This window comes from Castor canadensis, chromosome 14, assembly GCF_047511655.1.
Source record: "Castor canadensis chromosome 14, mCasCan1.hap1v2, whole genome shotgun sequence".
NCBI lineage: Eukaryota > Metazoa > Chordata > Mammalia > Rodentia > Castoridae > Castor > Castor canadensis.
The window spans coordinates 58,516,975-58,541,010 of NC_133399.1; the positions used below are offsets into that span (position 1 = coordinate 58,516,975).

The following is a 24,036-nucleotide window of genomic DNA, read 5'->3' on the forward strand; positions in this document are numbered from 1 at the left end:
AACTATACTGAGTGGAAGTGGGGAGAATGGACACCCCTTGTCTCATTCCTGACTTTAGAGGACACAGTTTCACTTTTCCCCCATTTTAGTGTGAGGTCAGATATAGGTTTGTCATATATAGCCTTTATTATGTTTGAGGTATGTTCTTTCTATTCTTATCTTCCTCAGAATTTTTATCATGAAAGATGCTGAATTTTGTCAAAGGATTTTTCTGCATCTATTGAAATGATCATGTGATTTTTGTCTTTTTATCTGTTTATATGCAGTATTACATTTACCCATTTGAATATGCTGAACCATCCTTGCATCCCTGAAATGAAACCAACTTGATCATAGTGTATGATCTTTTTGAATCCATCAAGTCCTGGGCTTTTCTTTGTCAGGAGACTCTTTATCACTGCTTCAATCTCATTAACTGCTATAGATCTATCTAGGTGGTTTATATCCTCTTGGTTCAATTTTGGTTGGTCAAATGCACCTAGAAATTTATCCATTTCTTTGAGATTTTCTAGTTTATTTGAATATACTATGAAATCCATAGGTATTTATTGTGATACCCCTTTCTCATCTCAACTTTATTAATTTGGGTCTTTTCACTTCTTCTAAACAGATTGGCTATGGGTTTATCAATCATTTTTATGTTATCAAATAACCAATTTTTTGTTTCATTGATTTTTTGTACAGATTTTTGGTCTCCATATTATTAATTTTGGCTTTTTTTTTTTTTGTGGCCCTGGGTTTTGAACTCAAGGCCTTATACTTGCTAGGTAGGTGATCTTACTGCTTGAGCTACTCTGCCAGCCCACTTGGCCCTAATTTCTATTATTGCTTTCCATTTGCTAATTTGGAGTTTAGCTTGTTTTTGTCTTTCTAGGAGCTTGAGATGCACTATTAGGTTATTTATTTGAGGATTTTTTTGTTTGTTGGTTTTACGGTACTGGGACTTGAACTCAGGGCCTGCATCTTGAGCCACTCCACCAGTCCTTTTTGTGAAGAGTTTTTTCAAGATAGGGTCTCATAGAACTATTTGCCCAGGCTGGCTTCAAACTGCAATCCTCCTGGCCTCTGCCTCCTGAGTAGCTAGGATTACAGGCATGAGCCACTGGCACTCGGCAAGATCTCTTTTTTTAACGTGGACACTCATAGCTATAAATTTTCTCCTCAGCCCTGCCTTTCCTGAATCCCATAGGTTCTGGTAGGTCGCGTTTTTATTTTCATTAGATTCTAATTTCCCCCTATTTCTTCAATTGATCATTCAACAACATGATGTTCAGTCTCCATGTGTTTGGATATTTTCTAGTTTCTTTCATTGCTAAATTCTAGTTTTATTCTATTGTAGTCTGATAGGATACAGGGAGTAATCTCAACTTTCTTATATTTGCTAAAACTTACTTTGTGTCCTAAAATATTATCTTTTTTGGAAAAACTTCCATGGGTGCTAAGAAGTTATGTATATTGTGCTGATGCAAGATGAATTACTCTGTAGATGTATGTTAAGTCTATTTGGTCTATAGTGTCATTTAATTCTCAGGTTTCTTTGTTGATTTTTTTGGTCTGTATAGTGGGACACTGAAGTCTCCCATTATCATTGTGTTGGGGTCTATCTGTGCTTTTAAGTCCAGTAGTATTTGTTTAATGAAGTTGGATGCGTTCATGTTAGGCACACGTTAACAACTGATATATCCTCTTGATGTATTGTTCTTTTTATTAGTATGGAGTGACCTTTGTCTCTTCTGATTAATTTACGTTTGAAGTCTACTTATCAGATATAAGTATGGCTATTGTTGCCTGTCTTGGGGTTCATTTGCTTGGAAAATCTTTTTCTACCCTTTCACCCTAAGCCATATTTGTTTTTGTCAGTGAGATGCATTTCTTGTAAGCAGCAAATCATTGGGTCTTGCTTTTTAATCCAGCTTGACAGTCTATGACTTTTGGTTGTGGGATTGAGAACATCAACAGTGTTAATATTGAAAGGTATGTGGTAATTCCTGCCATTTTGTTGATATTTTTAAAGTTTATCTTTATTTTTAAATTTTTGTAGTGTTTGATTCTTTCCCACTCTGCATTTGTCTATCCTACTTATCTGGTGAGATTTATTTATTTATTCCCATACCTTCATGTCTGTGCTTATCTTCATCTTCTGTATGTAGTATTCCTTTGAATATCTTTTGGAGAGTTGGTTTAGTGGTCATAAATAGCCTTAGTTTGTTTATCTAAGAAGGTTTTTATTTCTCTTTCAATTATGAATGATAGCTTTGCTGGGTAGAGTAATCTAGGTTTGAAATTATTTTCTTTCAGTGCTTGAAATACCTCATTTCAAACCTCCTTGCTTTTAAGGTTTCTGTTGAGACATTTCCTGTTATTCTTATTGATTTGACGATATAGGTGAGTTGGTTCTTATAACTTTCAATATGCTTACCTGTTCTCTGTATTTAATGTTTCAATTATAACATGCCATACAGAGGTTCAATTTTGTTTCTTTCTGTTTGGCACCCTAGAGGCTTCCTGTACCTGAATGGGTGTTTCTTTTTCAAGATTTGGGAAGTTTTCTGCTATTATTTTGTTGAATATGTTTCCTGTGTCTTTAGTTTGCACCTCTTCTTCTTCAATGCCCATGATCTATAGTTTTGGTCTTTTTAAGTGGTCACAGAATTCTTGCATATTCTGTTTGTATTTCTTTATTATATGGGTCAATATATCTTCTTTGTCTGCAAGCCCTGAAATGCTGTCTTCCACTTGATTCAGTCTGCTGGATAGGCTTTCAAATGAACTTTTTATTTGACTGAAGTTTTTTTCATTTCCAGAGCTTAAATTTGTTTTTGTTTTTTTTTTTGGAGGGGAGGGGCTTTCTGTATCTTTACTGAATTTCTCTTTTGTGTCTTGCACTCTCTTATTCATTTCATTTAGTTGTTTATTTGTATTCTTCTTGAGTTCATTCAGCTCTTTGTAACCTCTTTGAGTTCATTCAGTTGTTTCTTTGCCTTCTCATTGAATTTCTATTCTCTTTGATTTCATGTTTTCTTTCATTTCTTTGCATGTTTTCTTTCATTTCTATTTTAAGGTTTTTTTGTAAGTTTTAATGATTACATAGTAGTTATGTCTTCAATGTTCTTATATTTTAAAGATATGTGTAGGGTTTATTAACAAGTGATACAACATGTCTAATGTTTGATTCAAAATACTCTATGAAAATATCCCAAAGATAAATAGAAGAAGTCAAGTATTGATACTTGTTGAAGCTAAGAGGTGGGCACATGGGCATTCATCACTACTTTTGTTTGAAATTTTCATATACACATATGTTCCTCTTACAGTACTTTATGAAAGGGCATATGATAGTCAAATATAAAAGTGTACAATAGTTTAAAGCTTTGTACACATGATAAAGGGCTGAAAATAAATGTTCCAAAATACAAATTGATTAGGATGGAGGTTTCTTTTCCCTTGTTTTCCAAATTTCATTTGTTTTGTGAGACAGGATCTCATTATGTAGCCCAAGCTGGCCTCTAACTCATGATCCTCCTACCACCGCCTCCCAAATACTAGGATTATAGATTTGTGCTACCACACCCAGCCCCTATTTTCTGGAATTTTATTAATAAAGCCATATTACTTTTTATGGTTAAAAAATTTATGCCATAAAAAATGTTATATGAAATCCCATATAGCATGGGAATCCAATGGCTGTAATCCAGTGGGCTGCTAGGACTCTAGCTGCTTTATTGGTGTCCAAATAGATTGTTTTAACAAACGGAATTTTGTGCCAGGTGCTGGTGGCTCACACTTGTAATCCTAGCTACTCAGGAGGCAGTGATCAGGAAGATGGCAGTTTGAAGCTGGCCCAGGTAAACAGTTTGTGAGACCCTATCTCGAAAAACCCATCACAAAAATAGAGTGGTGGAGTAACTCAAGATATAGACCCCAAGTTCAAACTCCAGTACCACAAAAAAAGAGAGAGAGAATTTTGTATCTAAAGACAGCAAGCTATAATTGAAACTTGTCAGCTAACATGGCAATATATGAAATCCAAAACGGAGCAAATACAAGGAAAATTAAATAAAATCTTCTTTGACATGCTATTTGGACTTCTGTAAACATCTCATTCTGGACTCCAAAAGAAATCAAGAGATTGGCACTCTAAAACGCAGAGAAGTTACATATGTTGCTCATATTCTAGCAGTAAATTTAACAGGTATGATTTAACAAGCAAAAGCTAACAGATGCCCTCCCACATGTCACAGTATATGCCATCTCACTGCAAACTAAAGACTGTCCAATACAAAATACTCTTTCCAAAAGTTGGTTTTACAGCTAATTGGCTTTTATATAGGTATGGAATCCAAAGGGCAATTCAAGTCTCTCACCCAGAAAAAAGTACACTGTCCATAGATTCCCTTGCCATCATAGCTATGACTATCAATCTGAGCCAAGCAAAGAAGTATTTTCCTCTAACAATATCACAACTGTTCCTGTTGTGATTACCATGAAATGTAAGGAAAGCTATACTACAGGAGCACTCCCAAAAGTTCATAATTATTAGCAGTCAACATCAACAGCCAAATCTATTATCATCTACCAATTGTCCTCTCCTGCAATAGCTCTACTTAGAAAACTATTCCAAGTGTTGCCTCATAGGCACTCTTTTTTGTTAATATTTTTACATTTACTTATTAGCATATTATAGTTGGGTTGGGGTACACTGTGACATTTACAAAAGTGCTTACAATATACCTTGGTTAGAGTCAACTTCTTCACCTTTCTCCTTTATGTCCCCTTTCCCCAGGAACTCTTAATTACAGTGTTAATAAACTATACTTTACAACTCAATTGTCCCTAAATTAAATGGGAAAATATGACAAGTTTGACCAATGTCTTTTAATACCATGAGTCTCAATTTAGAATAGGAGGACTTCAAGTTTCTTTATTACAGAATTTTTTTCTATTGTTGTGTTTTGTTTTTCTTTTTCTTTTTTTAGACAGTCTTACTACAAAGCTCAAGATGACCTTGAACAAACTAACTAGCTATGTAGCCCAGGTAGCCTGGAACTCACAATTCTCCTGCCTTTGTTTCCCGAGTGCAGGGTTTAGAGGCATGTGCACCAACCTGGAAAAGAGAAAGGAGAGAGAGAGAGACAGAGACAGAGAGAAACTTTTTTTCTTTTTTTTTTTTTTGGTACTTGGGATTAAACCCATGGCCTTGCTCATGCATTCAACCACTGAACTACATCCCCAGCCTTATAGCATTTCTTTTTGTTTTTGTTTTGCAGAGTTGGGGATCTAGGCCTTGCATGTTAAGCAAGTGTTGTACCTAAGGGAACTGAACCCCTAGATTCTTGTTAGAGCATTTCAATTACCAGCTAATCAGTATACTGTGGTGTAGTCTCCCAAAAATCAAAAGAATATCTTCTTTATTAGAAAAGCAATGTGAAAACTGCTAATACTGTAACAAGAAAGGGGAGACCAGAAAAGAAACAGACAGGCTGGTGTTCTGACAACTAGACGGGGAGGGGATGGCAAAGCAGAAAGATAAAACTTAAAAGAACTGAAACATGAAGGTCACATAGCACTGAGGAAATGAAATAGCCAATGGAGACACATGCAGCCACAAGTGGGCTGAGCTTTGCCTTTTGCTTCTGTAACCTGCTTGCAAGGGTATATTAAGTTGAGACCCCTTTGTTCTCGGGGCTCAGCCTTTGGACACGGGTCCACTGGGTCTGTGCTGGCACAATAAACATTGCTTCCTGCTAATCTGCCTCAGAGACTCCTATCTCAGCTCATAATTTCCTGCAACATTACTTGGGGGATTAGGGCAGACGGTGAGTTACCACCTCCCTTGTCACTGGGGTGCATCCCTCAGACTGCTGGGAGGAAAGCCCACCAGGTGCCAACGGACAGCTTGATCCGGAGGGGGAACTCACCCTCCCATCAAGTCGGGGTGAGGGCCTCAGATGCACAAAGGAACCCACTGAGGCAGAGGAACCAACTTAGGAGCACAGCTGTTCGTACTGGTAAGAACCTGGGTTCAAATTCAGACCTGCCTCAGGAGGCAGAAATGGAGTCTGATCACCTCCCAGAGAATGCTAGTAACTAACTGCCTGTTGGAGTGAAACCATGTCTCTCTGGTTTAGGGAGTGGGGTGGAAGTATTGTGCCATGTGAGAGTGTATAAAAGTGTGAGCTTGAGACGGAGTCCCGATCTTCGGTTCCGTGGCGAACTCATAAGGTCAAGGGTAAGCTCCAATGGGGCCTCCAATCTGGGGTTTATATGGACTCACTGGGGCCAAAGAGTCACCTAAGTCACTGTGAGGGGAGCAGCAGGAGACGGTCAAAACAAGTGCTTTTCCAAAACCCCTTCCCCGCTATGTCTGTCTTGCCATCTGGTAACGGGAAGAGATGGGTAGAAACCAGACTAAAAACACTCCCTTGGAGTGTATGATTACTTTAAAAAGGGATTTAATGGAGACTATGGAGTTAAGCTAACTCCTAACAAGCTAAAGGTCCTTTGTGAAGTAGATTGAACTGCTTTTGGTGTAGGATGGGCCCTGGAAGGGTCACTAGATAAAACTGTGATTAATAAAGTTTACAGAGTAATTGTAAAAAGAAAAAAAAACTGTTCCAAAAGGTTGGTGCAGTAAGCTTGTAGTAAGCCTAGCAAGTATGTGAAGTCTTGACTTTAAACCCCAGTACTGAAAAAAATGAACAAACAAAAAATTGCAAGAAAATTCAGTTTTAGTAATGGCTTTTTAAAAGCCGCAGCAATAATGTGAGGGAACTTAAATACAAAATCAACGTACAAATTGTTGGATTTATTTACTTTTTTTTGTGGTGCTGGGGATTAAACCCAGGGTCGCTTACATACTAGATAAGTGCTCCACCACTACTATGTTAGCTCATCAGCCCAAGTTGTTGGATAGCTCAAAGGGATCTAGACATATACTTGTTTGGGATTATGTTTATTTTCTGCTGAAACCTCACATGGGGATTACACATTTATTTTCTAACAAAAACAGATTCCAATAGTGATAATGTAAATACGACTTTTTTTCGGTGGGGGAACTTTTGGGGATTGAAATCAGGCCCTAATTGCTAGGCAAGTGCTCTTTCACTTGAACCACTCCCCCAAGTCCTTTTGTTTTTAGTTCTGGGATCTTCCTGCCTCCACCTCCCCAGTAGCTACTGTGCCCAGTTAAGACTGGTTTTCTTCTTAAAAGTTAAATGGTATCATTCATTTCCATATAGTTGCCTCCTTGTATTAGCCTTGCTACACGGACATTTTATTCTTGGTGGGTTTTACAAATCTTAAAGACCTATTTTTATTTTGGGAGGGGGGATGGTCTAACCAGGGCACACTTGAACTTCCTGTGCTGCCCAGCCTAACTTTGAACTTGAGAGAGCCTCCTACTTCAGGCTCTGAGTGCTGCCATTACAGGCAATCTTCATGCCCAGCTTTAAAAATTGTTAAAGACAGCACTTATAAGCTGGTGGCAGTGGCTCATACCTGTAATCCTACCTACTTGGGAGGCTGAGATTGGGAAGGTAGTAGTTCAAGGCCAGCCTGGGCAAACAGCTCTGGAGACCCCATCTCCAAAATAACCAGAGCAAAAATGGACCAGAGGTGTGGATCAAGCAGTAGAGGATCTGCTTTGCAAGAGTGAAAAGCCCTGAGTTCAAACACCAGTGCCCCCTAATAAAAAACAGCTCTCATAAATCAAGAGTGCTCTTATAAACCAAGTATGTATAATTTCTTTAATTTTTTCAGTATATTTATGAGACATTTCTGAAGTATATGATCATTGGCTCATTCTTAGAAAATATCTTCAGCAACTGCAAGACTGAGATATATTTTTCTGACTCCATGTTCTTTTGTAAACATGGGATGTTGTGATCCTTCCTCACAGTAGTTAATTGGGAAAAGTAGGTGGTTAATTCTTAAAGAAGTCAAAACCAGGAAGTAATTTGTACGGTAAACATACAGGTTTTCAAGTAATGATCATGTTTGCTTCAAATCTTGTCATTGGTCATTAACACAATTTGCTTTTTGAAGCTTCTTTTCCAGTATTGTTGTGGGAAATCATGAGATGAGATAGGAGTCTCTGAGGCAGATCAGCAGGAAGCAACATTTTATTGTGCCAGCACAGACCCAGTGGACCCGTGTCCAAAGGCTGAGCCCCAAGAACAAAGGGGTCTCACCTTATATACCCTTGCAAGCAGATTACAGAAGCAAAAAGCAATGCTCAAACCACATATGGCTGCATATGACTTCACTGGCTATTTCATTTCCCCAGTGCTATGTGACCTTCATGTTTCAGTTCTTTAAGTTTTGTATTTCTGCTTTGCCATACACTCCCCTGTCTCGTCATCAGAACACCAGCCTGTCTGTTTTTTTTCTGGTTTCCCCTTTTTTGCTACATTATTCCCCCCTTTTGATGCTCAGACCCACACTCAGGGTCAAAGAGCATCATCTTGATCTAGGAATTTGTATTTCCATAGCATCATTACATATGCGGCCGTTTTTCTTTCTGTAATGGCCTCCATAACAGTCTTGATAGACCGTAGCACCAGGGGAGCCAGACAGGGCAATATGAAGTATGCTCCTAGGATTAGGCCTATTTTTCCTATCAGAGTTTTGAATCCACCTAAGGCAGAAAACCACCTCCAACAGGTCATTTGGATCCTGTCCTCTCCAAGTCTGGACAGGGACATGGGCAATCTTTCTCATTTGTCTGTGATCTCTTCTGTGACCTTTCCATCATCATCAATCTGTATGCAGCAGTTGCTCACGTTAAATTTTCCACAAATTCCTCCCTCAGAAGCAAGCATATAGTCTAAAGCCAAGTGGTTCTGATAGATGGCACTGTGCATCTTAGTGCTTTGTTTTGCCCGCAAATTGAGAGCTCTTGTTGTTATATTAGTTATAATTTCAACAACAGCCTGCAGCCTGATGATACAGTTGAGCATATACAGAGGGACGTGATAGCCCCAGGATCTGTCTTCTGCCCAGGTGGCAGGACCATAGTACTGGATGATTCGTTCATCCTTCCAATTGCCAATTTGTAAGATTATCTACTTAATCTTTTTTTATATATGGGGACTCCCAGTTTTTTACCTTGTCTGAGGGGAAGCAAGAAGAAAGATGGTCTGATTGAGCCTAGCATACAAGATTCAAACCAGCTGCTAGGTAGCACCGTATAAGCTTGCTTTCCACAGATCCAATACAGTCCTCTGAGGACCTGCCAATCTATGTTTGCAGTAAGATTGTTCCATGCTCTCTGGAGACTAGAAAAGTTGGCAGTGGGTGTGGTTAGGGTTCTGTATGGTTTGGAGCTCCCCACCATTGGGTCTCTTGGGCAGTGGTGGAGCACTTGTCTAGTATGTAAGAGACCCTGGGTTTAATCCCCAGCACCACAAAAAAAAGTAAATAAAGAAATCCAACAATTCGTACACTGATTTTGTATCTAAGTTCCCTCACATCATTGCTGCGGCTTTTAAAAAGCCATTACTAAAACTGAATTTTCTTGCAATTTTTTGTTTGTTCATTTTTTTCAGTACTGGGGTTTAAAGTCAAGACTTCACACACTTGCTAGGCAGGTGCTCTAATGCTTGAGCCACTCCACCAGCCTTACCACTACTAAATTTTGAGTGAATTTTTCTTAAGCATATGTGATACATGAATTTAATAAGTTATTTCATCAAAGGGAGGAAAAGTGCTAAGAGAAAAAACAGTATCAGTAAGATCAATCAATGAAATCAGAAAAACTAACATCACTTGAAGTTGTATAACTCCCTTTATGACTTTTAGGGAGTTTTGTCTATCTCCTACACTGACTGTAAAAATAATTTATTCTAGTCCCCTAATTGATCTATACACAATCACAATGCAAATCCCAGCTATCTTTTTTGCATATTCATGAGCTGATCCTAAAAATTCATATGGAAAGGCAAGGGACCCATAATGGCCAAAATAATCTTGGAAAAAAAAAGTTGGGGACCTCACACTTCCTGATTTCATAATTTACTACAAAGCTTCAATAATTAAAAACAATTTGGTACTGGTATTGGTACCAAGGACAGATATACTAATATCTAGGAAAAAAACCTTACTTTACAGTCAATTGACTTACAAAGGGGCTAAGATAACTCAATGTGAAAGAACAGCATTTTTCAACAGATGATGCTAAGACATGTGACTACAAACATGAGAAATAAACAGAAAAAAACAAAGATATTGGACTCTATTTCACACCACGGCTCAAAATGGATCTTGGACCTAAATGTAAGAGCCAAACTATTTTTTAAATTCTTACAAAAAATATATAGGAATGAATCTTTGTGATGCTGGGTTAGTCAAAGCCTTCTTGCAAAAGCCAAGAGGAACAGAAGATAAACTAGATAGATTAGACTTCAGCAAAATTTTAAACTTTTGTGCTTTAAACCAGATAGTGAAAAGACAGCCCATAGAATGAGAGAAACTATTTGCAAATCATCTATTTTATTAGAGAGTTGTATCTAGAATACAAATCTAAATGCTTAAATACAAATCTAATGCTTAAAATTCAACAATAAAAAGATAAATTCAATTTTAAAAATGGCAAAGGTTGGGCAATCTAACGAATGTAAAGCTGTTTGGAATTGTCACAGTGAATGATCCCCCGAACAATGAAAATATCTTAATAAAAATGTAAAAAATAAAACTGGCAAAGGATCTGAACAGACATTTCTCTAAACAAGATGACTACTAAGCATGTGAAAAGATGAACGTCACTAGTCATCAGAAATGTGCAAGTCAAACCAATGATATACTACTTCAAAATCTATCTACTATGCCAGGCACCGGTCATACCTATAATCCTAGCTACTGAGGAGGTAGAGATCAGGAGGATTGCGGATTGAAGCCAGCCTGGGTAAAGACTTTGAGAGACCCTATGTCGAAAATACCTAACACAAAAAAGAGCTGGTAGAGTGGCTCAAAATATAGGACCTGAGTTCTACAGGACCTGAGTTAAAGTGCTGGTAACGCAAAAAAAGAAAAAAAAAAAATTGCACAAGAGACTGGAGTGGTTCAAATGGTAGAGCGCCGTACATGGATATTTATAGCATTGTTCATAATAGCCAAAAAGTGGAAATATCCCAAATTTCTATTAACTGATAAATGGATAAATTTAAGAGACTGGAGTGGTTCAAATGGTAGAGCGCTGTACATGGATATTTATAGCATTGTTCATAATAGCCAAAAAGTGGAAATATCCCAAATTTCTATTAACTGATAAATGGATAAATTATATGTAATATATCCATAGGATGGAATATTATTTAGTTATGTAAAAGAATTAAGTACATGTCACAAGATGAGCCTTGAAAACATTATGCCGAGTCAAAGAAATCAGAAACAAAAAGCCATGTTATATTATTCCACTCAAAACATCAGAGTACGATAAATCCATAAAGATACAAAGTAGATTAGAGGTTGCAGTGAGGGAGGTGAAAAGGAAGGAGGTGATAAACAAGGGGGTTCTATTTGGGGTGATGAAAGTGCTCTAGAATGAATAGTAATGATGTACACATCTTTATGAGTTCGTCTGGGGATGTAGCTCAGTGTGCTTAGCCTCTCAGTTTGATGCCCAGCACCACCAAGAAGAAATAAAAATAAAAACCACTAAGTTGATTGCATTAAAGGGTGAATCTTATGGTATGTGGCCAAATCACAAGCATGTAACACTTAGCATATATCTACTTCTTAATTTCAGTGACAGGAATAAAGATAATACAAATAGAGTAGAAATTTGTGGTAAGTACTACCATGACCTTTTCTTGATTTGGCTTTCCAGCCAAATCAACCTCATCCTAAAGCTCATACACATATGATCATTATAAAAATCAACTGATATTATATGTTCCTTAGGTAATTCTTCTTCTAACTTTAATAAAAATTCTTCTGGCTCAACCTTAAAAGACTTTAGCATCAAATTCATGAGGAAAACCAAAAAACAGAAAACAAGAGTTTTTTTTTTTAATGGAGTTTTGCTATGTTGACCAGGCTGGTCTTGAACTCAGGCTCAAGGTGCTCCTCCTCAGCTCAACATACTGAGTAGATGGGACTTACATGTTCATACCTTTGCTTCTAGTCATAATAGGCTTTTTTTTTAAGTGAATTAATTATTTAGCCCTTTAAAGAAATGTATTTCCAAGCAGGTGCCGGTGGCTCATACCTATAATGTCAGCTACTTGGAAGGCTGAGATCAGGAGGATCTGCAGTTAGTGGCCAGCCCAGGCAAATAATTTGAGACCCTCATCTCCAAAATAACCAGAGCAAAATGGATTGGAGGTATGGTTCAAGTGGTCAAGTGCTTGCTTTGCAAGCGCAAAGTCCTGAGCTCCAGTTGACCCAAAAAAAAAAATATGTATCTATATATCTATATATATATTTTTATATATATATATATATATCTCCATTATTTCAGTCTCCACAGCACTAGTAAATTAAATAAAATTTAACACAGATTTGACTACTTGAAAACCATCAACAAAATCATATTGGAATACTTTATGATCTTAAAATTTAATATGCAGGCTGGAGTGTGTAGCTCAATGGTAGAGCACTTGTCTAGCACATGTAACCCCTGGGTTTGATTCCCAGCACTGCCAAATGAACAAAAAAAAATTTTTTTTAAATATAGAGAACACCAGTTTATAGAGAATTCTAAAATTCTATGTATTCATTTGAAAGCTACTTAAATGCTTTGAAACTGTATATATTGCCACTGAGTGTGTAGCTCAAGTATTAGAACACTTGGAGGCCCTGAATTCAATCCCCAGTACCACAAAAAAACAAAACAACAAAAACCACTGCATATATTGGAATCAATATTCTGTAAAAAATGACTAAATGGTTTACATACAGAAATATGGTGTATCTAGCCAGGTGCCAGTGGCTCATGCCTATAATCCTAGCTACTTAGGAGACAGAGATCAGGAGGATCGCAGTTCAAAGCCACCCCAGCCAAACAGTTTACAAGACTGTATCTTCAAAAATCCCATTATAAAAAAGGGCTGGTGGAGTGGTTCATGGTGTAGGACCTGAATTCAAACCCCAATACTTCAAAAAAAGAAAAAGAAATATGTTATCTAGATAGAAAAAAAACAATAGAAAGAAATATGCAAATGTCACAATTATTGTCTTCTTAGGGCAGTAAAATAATGGGTGACTATGTTTAAACATTTTCTCACTGGTACAACCATTTTGAAAAGTGGCTTTATCTAATAAAGATATACATACCCAAACCCAACAATTCCATACCCTAGGTAAAGTCTTCTCTCCTGTGTGTACAACAGAAAAATTAAAAACATACTGAGCAAAAGAAGAAAGCAGAAGGAAGTTAGTATGAAACCACTCATATCAAGTTTGTTGTTGTTCTGTGGTAACGGAGTTTGAACTCAGTGCCTCAGTCTTGCTAAGCCAGCACCCTACCAATTAAGCCATACCTCCAACCACATATCAAGATTTACTGCTCCTTTTTTTTTTTTTTTAAGCAGGGACTCTACTGCTTGAGCCATGCCTTCAGCCCTATAATACATGTTAAATAATACTATATAAAGTTGGTGGATATATACATAAGTGGTAAAAGCATAAAACATTTAGGATAATAAATATAACTTCAGGAAATGAAAGTAACTGTCATATAGGGCTTCACTTGCTGGGCAAAATGGACAGCGGCATGGCTTGAGCAGTGGAGAGCATGCTTTGCAAGCACAAAGCTCTGAGTTCAAACTCCATTCTTACCAAAAAAAAAAAGAGGGGGGATAATTTAAAAATTGAGAAAGTAGGTGCTAGATAAAAACATACATATCTTTACTACAATCTTTTTGTATACTTGAAATACTTATAATTAAATATTTGTCATAAGTCAAATATTTAAAAACACATTCATTTTAGCCAGGCACCAGTAGCTCATGCCTGTAATCTTAGCCACTTAGGAGGCTGAGATCAGGAGAAGCAACATTTCAGGCCAGCCTGGGGAAAAAGTTCAAGAGACCCCCATCTCCAAAATAACCAGTATAAAATAGACTAGAGGTGTGGCTCGAGCGAGTGAGTGCCTGCTTTGCCTGAGTTCTCACCCTGAGTTCAAACCCCAGTCCCACCCAAAAATAAGAAAAACTCCAGAAACCCTATCAGTTTTTAATCATACCTGTCCTTGCAACTCTGATCTCACAGGATATGTATTTGGGTATGGAGCCCGAGGTCGTGGAGAATTCCAGTAGTTAGAATTGTAGCCAGGATATGGTGGCTGCTCCTTAAAAAAAGAGGAAATAAATTCACTATTAATAACCTTCTTTTTTTCCCGGGGAGTGTCAGGGGGCACAGGTGTGGAGACAGGGTTTCACTATGTAGCCCAGGCTGGTCTCCAACTTGCAATCCTCCTGCCTCCATAATGCTGCAATTACAGATGTGAGCCACCACACGTGGCTGTTTTAATGACATTCTTAACATCATTCTGAGTTAGACAGCAGGATAAATGCCCTCTGTCAAGAAGCAAGATTATAGGTATCAAAAAAACCACACAGGTCACACCTGGTGGTGCACATCTGTAATTCAAGCTATTGGAGAGGTGGAGGCAGGAAGATCTTGCTTGATATAAGACAGACCACAGGCAAAAGCACTATCTGAAAAACAAACTAACAACAAAAAAAAAATGGACTGCAGGCATGGCTCAAGTGGTAGAGCATTTGCCTAGCAAGGCTGAAACCCTGAGTTCAAAGTCCAGTACTGAAAAAAAAAAAGAAAAAAATAGAACTCTATTATAAAACCATTACTAATGGTTAAACTGACGATGTGCCTATCTGTAAAAGCCTGTTCTTTTGCATTATGCCAATCCCACCGTACCAAATATTATATAAAACAATTCTATAAAATGAGTAGCAAAACCAGAGATATTAGTTTGCCTTCATCCAGCTCCAGTCACTATCCCTTGTCACTATGGGTTGAGCATCCCTAATTCGAAAATTTGAAATCCGAAATGTTCCAAATTCTGCAATTTTTTGAGCATTCATGTGACATCATAAGTGGAAAAATCCATACCTGACCCCATATGATAAGCGGCAGTCAAAATGCAGGTGCATGTACTAGGGGAATAACTCAGTAATAGAGGGCTTGCCTAGCATACTCCAGGCCCTAGGTTCTATCCTCTGCTCCACAAAATAAAAAATGCAGGAGCACTAAAAAAGATCTTCAAGCTATGTGTATCAGGCATCCATGAAACATAAGTAAATTCTGTGTTTAGATTTGGGTCTCACTCCCAGAACATCTTCTTAAATATATGTAAATATTCCAAAATCAAAGAATCTGAAATCTGAAATACTTCTGGTCCCAAGCATTTTGAATATGTGGCATATTCATCCTGTATTAATCTAATTAGTGCAACAAAACAGTTCTTTGACAGTGTCTACACAAGTATTTACCTAACAACTTAAAAACGTGAAAACAATACTACTTCAAGCACGCACATCTTTAATGCTACACTTCTTTGCCTGGCCGCACTATAGTTTTCCATAGTCTTCCACTCTTTGTTATGGCTAACCTTTCTGCTGGCAGCCTGTAACCTCAGTGTCAGGAATTGATACAGAACAACTACCACTAGCAGTAAATCTAGCTATGACAATAATCCCTTCATACTTGCTCTCCAACTCAAAAACTCAAGGCAATGATTTGCAGCAAGCCAATAAACTATAAGAAACTAGAGCAACTCTCCAAAGTTTGCAAAGCACCTCCTGTCTGGTTTAATACATACATACACTTGTTGTCCAATAAGTAAACTTCACATATGGTTTCACAAAGAAACACCCTTACTGGCAGTTGTAATCATGAATAGATTAATTATCATCATTTTTAACTTAACTGAACTACTCACCAGTTTCACAAATACCATATGACATCACACAGCTAGGCAAGTACCATCTCCTTTACAGAATATGGGAACTAGGGAATAGCAGGATTTTTTTTTTAAAGGCAACCTTCAGATCCTAAGTACCAAATTTTTCAGTTAGGCAAATTCTCCTAATTAATAATGCCTTCCTTTTCTTCCCCTGGTTCAAGAGAGAGGTTTTGACTGACTTTTTTTTATAAACTGAAGCTCTCTGAAGAAGGGGCATCGATATTATAGATCCTGCTGGACATAAAGAAAATGAAATCATGTCATTTGCAGGAAACCAAATGGAACTGGAGGTCATCATGCTGGGCAAGATAAGCCAAGCTTATCTTGAAGGCCAAATAGCGTATGTTCTCTCATTGCTGGAATCTACACCTAGAATGATGAAGATGAAGAAGATGAAGGAGGAGGAGGAGAAGACAGAAATGATACGGGGGTTCGTCTGGGGGATGATCAGCAGGGGGTGGGGAGAAGAGGAAAAGATACAGGGGCAAGAGGATCAAAGTATGTTACATATATATATACATGTAAATACAGCATAATGAAGCCCACCAAACACTGTCTGAAAAAGGAGGTAAGAAAGAACAGGAAAAAAGGAAATATAATGGAAGGAATAAGCATGTTCAAGCTATACTGTACACATGTATGGAATTATCACAACAAAATCCCCTCATCTCCTTAATGTATGCTGATCCAAAACTAAAAATAAAATTTTTTTAAAGATTCTGTTGGGCATAGTAGTACACAGCTATAATCCCAGCACTCAGAAGGCTGGGATCTCAAGTTCAAGACCAGTTTGGATTACATGTCAATCAGACTGCTTGACATGGCTGACAAGGTCATGATTGTGGAGAGTTATAGGTCCAAAAAATAAATTATCCTCACGTTGAGGATGCATTAAGAAACTCCTTTTGGAATTAACAATGAAAGACAGAACTGTGAAACTGATACAGTGGGGGGGTACTTGTGGGAGGAAGGATGGTGAATGGAGGAGATGAAGGTGAGGGAATATGGTTTGATGGACCAAAATAGAACAATGAAACCTTTTGCAATTGCTTTAAGTGGAGTGGGAAGGGGCTTGCAAAGGTGAGAGGGAGGAGAGATGGTTGGGGCAATCTAACCAATGTACCTTCATTCAAAGAAAAACATTACTTCTTTGAAAAAAGAAAGAAAGGAAATTATCTTGGGCTATCTCTAACCTTTTCATAGCCTATTACCTGAACTTGTATCTGACCTAATGTTCTTGGGACTAATATATAAACTTCTCAGAAAGTACTACTAAACTAAACAGAGCTCTAGCCTCCACCAACCCTAAACTAAAGATGCTATAATATCTAAAACCTACAGACAGATTTGCCCACTCTGCTGTAGCACACCTATCTGATACTTTCACCAATATAATTACCAAATGTATTGATTTACGACTTTCTTTTGTTCTGTGACTCTGAAAAGTTGTGTAACCTCTTCCACTGGTAGCTTGAATCTGTGTTCACAGGCCATGGCCACTCATATTTGGGTCAGAATAAGAAAAATATTCTTATTTCCTTTAAAGCAGAGTTGTTATTTTATACTTGACACTCTCTATCAAGAATTTGAAGCTGGGTGCCAGTGCCTCATGCCTATAATTCCAGCTATTCAGGAGGCAGAGATCAGGAGGACAGAAGGATTGTGGTTCAAAGACAGCCTGGACAAATAGTTCTCAAGTCCCTATCTCGAAGGAAAAAAAAAAAAAAAACCCTTCACAAAAAAAGGGCTGGTGGAGTGGCTCAAGGTGTAGGCCCTGAGTTCAAACCCCAATTCTGAATAAAAAAAAAAAATTTGTATCATGAGTAAAGAAATGTAAAGACAAAAGCTGAAGCTGATACCCTAGAGGTGGTAAACCAATACCAATCCTCAGAGCTACCATCCATGTCCTCACTTCCTTCCTTACTCAGCTTCCTAACACTAATATAGTCCCACTCCTTCCCCGAGATACTTACCCAGCAAAAACTGAACTCAGTTTAAACCCAGTTACCCACTGCCTCTACCTCTTAACTACTGGTAGAGAAAAGCAACTCTCTGGTTCCACAGTTTTGGGAGATGCTTTGTTTTCTTTTGTTTGATAATACTGGCATTTGAATTCAGGGCTTTGTGACTGCTAGGCAAGTGCTCTACCACTTGAGCCACCATCTCCACTCCACCCCTCCCATCCTCTACTCTCCTGTTCAAACTGGGGTTTGAACTAAGGACCACTGCTTGCTAGGCAGGTGCTCTACACCACTTGAGCCATGCCTCCAACCCACCCCAGTCCTTTTTTATTTTATTTTGAGACAAGGTCTTGCTAAGTTGCCCAACCTGTCCTCAAACTTGTGATCCTCTAGCCTCAGCATCCTCATAGCTGGGATTACAAGAGTGTACCACCAGGCCCACCTTCTCTGATTTCATTTTAAATCATTAACATAAATCTCAAGCAAGCACTCAGTACTGCCAACAATTATAAAACACTTCTTAATATGGTCATCTTCTCACTCTCCAGAACAACTATTTCACTCTTCCTGTCCCCTCAAATCTCTGTCACAACTGGTGGTGTGGCTCAAATGGTAGGACACCTGCTTTTGCAAGCATGAAACCCTAAGTTGTAACCCCAGTCCCACAAAAGAAAAAAAAAATCTCCAAGGTCTTCTTATCCACCCCTCACTTTCCAACTGACTTTATCTCATATTTCACTTAAAAAAAAAAAGAAGCAGACAAATTTGATTATCCCACATACTAAAAATCTACCAATTTACCCATATCTGTTACTATGTTCCCAGAAAGCATGAAGGAAGTGTCCCCAGTCCTATTAAAGGCAACCAGTCCTTTTATTTCTGGACTACATAATCTCTTGCATTCTTAAGAATTTTTTAAGTCAGATGCCAGTGGCCCATGCCTGTAAACCAGCTACTTGGGAGGCTGAGATCGAGAGGATCGATCTATTTGCTTGGGCAAATAGTTCTTGAGATCCCCATCTTCAAAACAACCAAGCAAAACAGACTGCGGTGTATCTCAAAAGCTACAGTGCTTGCTTTGCAAGTGCAAAGCCTGGAGTTCAAACCCCAGTCCTACCAAAAAAAAAAAAAGCTATGAGTTCAAAATAACCAAAGCAAAACCGACTGGCGGTGTGGCTCAAGTGGCAGAGTACCTGCTTTGCAAATGTAAAGCCTTGAGTTCAAACCCCAGTCCACCAAAAAACAAAAAACAAAAACCACTGCAAGTATCACAAAACAATATTGCACTTCAAATTATACCATGGAGTCACAGGAACAAAAACATCATGTTACTGGCAGAAAAACAGAAGTCCCAGAAATAAAACCACAGTCAACTGATTTTTGACAAAGGAGCCAAAAGCATGTACTGAAGAAAAAACAGCCTCTTCAACAAATGGTGCTGGGAAAACTAGTTATCTACATATAGAAAATTGAAACTAGAACCCTATCTATCACCCTGTACAAAAATCAGCTCCAAACAGATCAAAGATCTTAATTTAAGACTACATTAAGAAACTGAAACTGGAGCTGGTGGAGTGACTCAAGTGGTAGAGCACCTGCCTAGAAATTGAAAATACTGCAGAAAAACATAGGGAAAACTCTGAAAGATATAGGCGTACGCAATTATTTTCTGAATAGGACTCCAATTGTCCAGGAAATAATACCAACAATGGACAAATGGGACTGCATCAAATTAAAAAGTTTCTGTACATCAAAATTACTAGAATCAAGAAACAACCCACAGAATTGGAGAAAATCTTCACCAGCTATTCAACAGACAAAAGATTAATATCCAGAATACAGAAGAACTCAAAAAATTAAACAGCAGATGAATAAATAATTCAATTAATAAATGGGCTAACAAACTGAAGAGACAGTTCTCAGAAGAAATACAAATGGCTAATAAATACATAAAGAAATGTTCAATGTCCTTAGGCATAAAAGGAAACGTGAGTCAAAGCTACACTAAGATTCCATCTTACCCCACTAAGATTAGCAAACATCAAGAAAACAAACAACAACAAATGCTGGTGAGGATGCAGCGAAAAAAAGGAACCCTCATATACTGTTTGTGGGAATGTAAACTAGTACAACCACTATGGAAATCAGTATTAAGGTTTCTCAAAAAAGTAAAAATAGACTTAGGACACTGCCATATCACTCTTGGGCATATATCTGAAGGAGTGTCAATCAATATACAATAAAATGCACTCATTTTATTGCAGCTCTGTTCACAATAGCCAAAATGTGGAATCGGCTAAGGTGCCTATCAACCAATACATAGAAGAAAATGGAATACTACTCAGCCATAAAGAAAAAATGAAATTATGTCATCTGCAGGAAAAGGGAATGAATGCACTGAAGATAACTGTGTTCATGCCATAAGCCAAGCTCAAAAAACCAACATGTTCTAACTTATCTTGGAACTCAAGAACTAAAATAATGATTATGATAGGACATGAAATATAAAAGAGGGACTGTCTGTGGGGGATAAGCAACAGGGGGGAGGGAGAAAGGAAAGAATACTGAGGGGTGAACAGGATCAAAGTACACTACATATATATGCACATATATAATAAATACATATTATATATATGCACATACACACACACACACACATATGAGGGCAAAATAATGAAATCCACCAAACACTGTTTAAAGAGGGGAGGGGTGAACTTATTCAAAGTATACTGTACACATGTATGCAATTATCACAATGAAATCTCCTCATATTATTATTGTATGCTAATTTAAAAATAAAAATTTTTTAAACTTGAATTTAAACAATCATATCAATAATAACCGACATTGTTGGTATTGTTATTTTGATACTGTCAAACAACAGTATTACAGCTGCAAATGAATAATTAAGCATATTGGTAAAATTGGCAATCAGTATTTTCACAGTAGGAGATACAGATTTTACAATAAAATTAAAAACTCTATAGTCGGCTGGGGATGTAACTCGGTGATAGAGCGCTTACCCTGAGTTCGATCCCCAGCACTGCAAAAAAATAACAAAACAAATAGCTTATAACAAAATGCTATGAGGTGATGGTGCACGCCTATAGTACCAACATTTGGGAAGCTAAAAAGGAAACTGAGTTCAAGGTCAGCCTGGGCTACACAGCAAAACCCTATCTCAAAACAAAATAAACAAACAAAAACCCTACCAAATTAACAACACAGAAAATAATTCAAGTAACACTTCAACAGTTTTCTGAACAGGTGTCCTCAGAAATACATATTCTAAAGTTAAGAGAAATGCAAAGAAATCTAAGAGAACAGCTACTCAGGAGGCTGACACAGGAGCTAGGACTTTGAGACCAGCCTAGACAACATGGTGAGACACCCCTCCCCTCACCAACCTGTCTCAAAAAAATTCTTAATCTACACAGAATGTTATTAGCCATGGTATTAGTGGCTTAATTTTTAAACTATTTTGTGTGTATGTGGAATGCAATAAATAAGTAATCGCAATGTTATTGGGACCGGTGTTTTCATGTAGGTGAAAAAAAAAAAGATGAGGAAGAACTGGGGAGTGATGGATTTGAATTGGCAGTACCAGTATAAACTTATATTTTAAAAAAATGTAATTTAACCTTTTATGCAAAACATACAAATTAAGGTTTTAGAAGTGACAATGTGCTATTCCAAAGGATTAGTAAGTCACTACAGACATCATTGTCTTCTTCCTGTTATTAGAAAGAAAGCATCCGTTTTTCAGCATCACATATGAGGTTAACTATAGCTGTCTCACAGGTACCCTTTATTGGGTTCAAGGATTATTAGGTGAGTGTTTTTAGCATAAGGTTTTTGGATTTTGTCTGATGCTTTTTCTCCATCTATTGAGACAATCATCATATGACCACAGCTTTTGTTTTTATTCAATCGATTATTAGTAAAGACTGACTTATTAGAAATGCATAAGTACACCCAAGGCATGCGGTGGGCAGCTGAGTGAGAGTAACTGTCAAAAACAGATGGTTAGATAAGGGCCAAAACATGCCTACATTAATTAATTTTTGAATTTTAAACCACTCTTGCATTCCTGGGATAAATTCCACTTGATCATGCCATATGCGTCTTTAATACATTGCTGGATTCAATTTGCTGGTGTTTTGTTGAGAATCAATATTGCTCACATCTTCTATTTCCTTACTGATCTCATGCCTAGTTATTTGATCCATTACTTTAACTGAGCTATAAAGTCCCCTAATAATTGTTGAAGTGTCTATTTCTACCTCTACTTCTGTTTTTCCCTCCCCTATTTTGGTATTCTCTTATTAAGTACATTTATAATTATTATGCCTTCCTGATGTTTGACCTTTTCAGCATCATAAAATACCCCTCTTCACCCACAGTAACTTTTTTTTCCTTGAGAGAGAATATTGCAGTATAGCCCAGGCTGGCCTTGAACTCAAGGTCCTCCTGCCTCAGGTTCCCAAGTGCTAGGACTGCAAGCATGTGCCACCATGCCCAGCTTAAATGAGTATTTTCTGATGTAACATTTTAATCTATTTAATGGATACATTTTTTTTCCTCACCTTAGCAGTTACTCTTGGGCTAACTATATATATCTTAACAAAATCGGGGGGTTTTTGTTTGTTTTTGGCTTTTTTGGCAATACAGGGGTTTAAAGTCAGGTTTTCATGCTTGCTAGGAAGGTGCTCTTACTACTTGAGCCGCTCTGCCAGCCCACAATATCAGCTTCTGATTTAACTTAATTCCAGTGAGATATAAAAATGTTACTCTTATATATCTACCCATATTACTTCCACAAATGTTACAAACCCAGTATTACATTGTTATACTTATTATATAATTTTATGTATTTTAAAGGATCTGAGAGAAGAAAGGAGAGCAAGTATGTATTTTATATCTTTTTTCATACTAACCTTACTCATCATTTCTGGAATAATGGGGCAGTCAATAGTGTTCAATGTATCTCTCTGGCAGTTTTTCGTCAATCTTTTTTCTGCTCTTCAGTATGTATTAACCTGTCTTCAAGTTTGCTAACTCTTCTGCCAGTTCAAATCTACTGTTAAAAACAACAACAACAAAAAAACCTTCTAACTTTGGGGAACGAGGAGACTAGTCTCCCCTATGTTCTTAGTTGCACAACACTGCAGTGGAGGAGTTTCTCTATGCTGAACTGGGAGAATACATGCGTGGAACAGACTTGAGATCAAATATTGCAGTTTTGTACTATTGTTACCAAGTTTTAGCAGATTTTCTTTATATTATTTGGATTTTTTGTTTGTTTGTACTAGGGATCAAACCCAAAGCTTCTCACATGCCAGGCAACCTTTCTACTACTAGCTACTTATCTGCCTCAGATATTCCTAAACAAATGTTTCTTCCTTCACCATATTTCCTAGGACTATTTCTGCTAACCTGAAACTTGAAATCTTCCTGCCTCAGCAACCAAATACTGGGATTACAGGTGTGTTCTCCATCACACCAGCTCGTATTTTGTTTTGTTTTAGTGTTCAGCCTCTGGGATGGTAGAATGGCTCAAGTGGTAAGGTGCCTGCTAGCAAGTATGAGGCACTGAGTTCAAGCCCCAGTGCCACAAAAAAAAAAAAAAAAAAAAAAAGAATTCTTAAATAGTGTTCAGTTTCAATGGAGATTTGGTCTACAGAGCTCCTCATGCTGTCATGCAAAACTGGAATTTGGTGTTATTTTGAAACTATTTTTTATTACTGTTAGATTGTACAAATATTTGTAATCATATGTTGTTAAAAAAAACATTTTCCATATAAAATAGATACTATCAAAGAAGTAAAAACTCTTATTACATTAAATTTCAATTAATGCAAGTATGAATTCACTTATTCTATTTTAAATCACTTATAATTCTACCCATTGAAAAGATCTAGAAGCAATGAAAACACAATAACAATTAGTACACCTGGCACCAATTTGGTTTCCAGCTCCCCAGACTATTCATCTAAAAACCCAAACCTCTTTGCTTTATTCCCAAGCCCTAGAAGTTGTAGCAGCTTACTACAGTTACTACTGTCTGTATTACCTGCTTTCTTTTTCTGACTTCAGAACTCCCAATACCTGTTCAGGTAATTTCCTAAATAAAATTCTCTTTTTTTTTTT

General features: G+C 37.4%; 1 protein-coding gene across 2 annotated transcripts in view; it reads right to left on the reverse strand.

Annotated features, from left to right (window-relative positions):
• The window catches only part of Bag4 (BAG cochaperone 4), a 45,821-nt gene that overhangs the window by 14,836 nt on the left and 6,949 nt on the right, over positions 1-24,036 (reverse strand). Inside the window, exon 2 of one of the 2 annotated variants that reach the window (XM_020167560.2) lies at positions 14,183-14,287. The exons of the other annotated variant lie outside the window; for it this stretch is intronic. Within the exon in view, the coding sequence (XP_020023149.1) occupies positions 14,183-14,287 (105 nt within the window). The remainder of the gene's footprint in view (positions 1-14,182; positions 14,288-24,036) is intronic. 2 annotated transcript variants of the gene reach the window in all.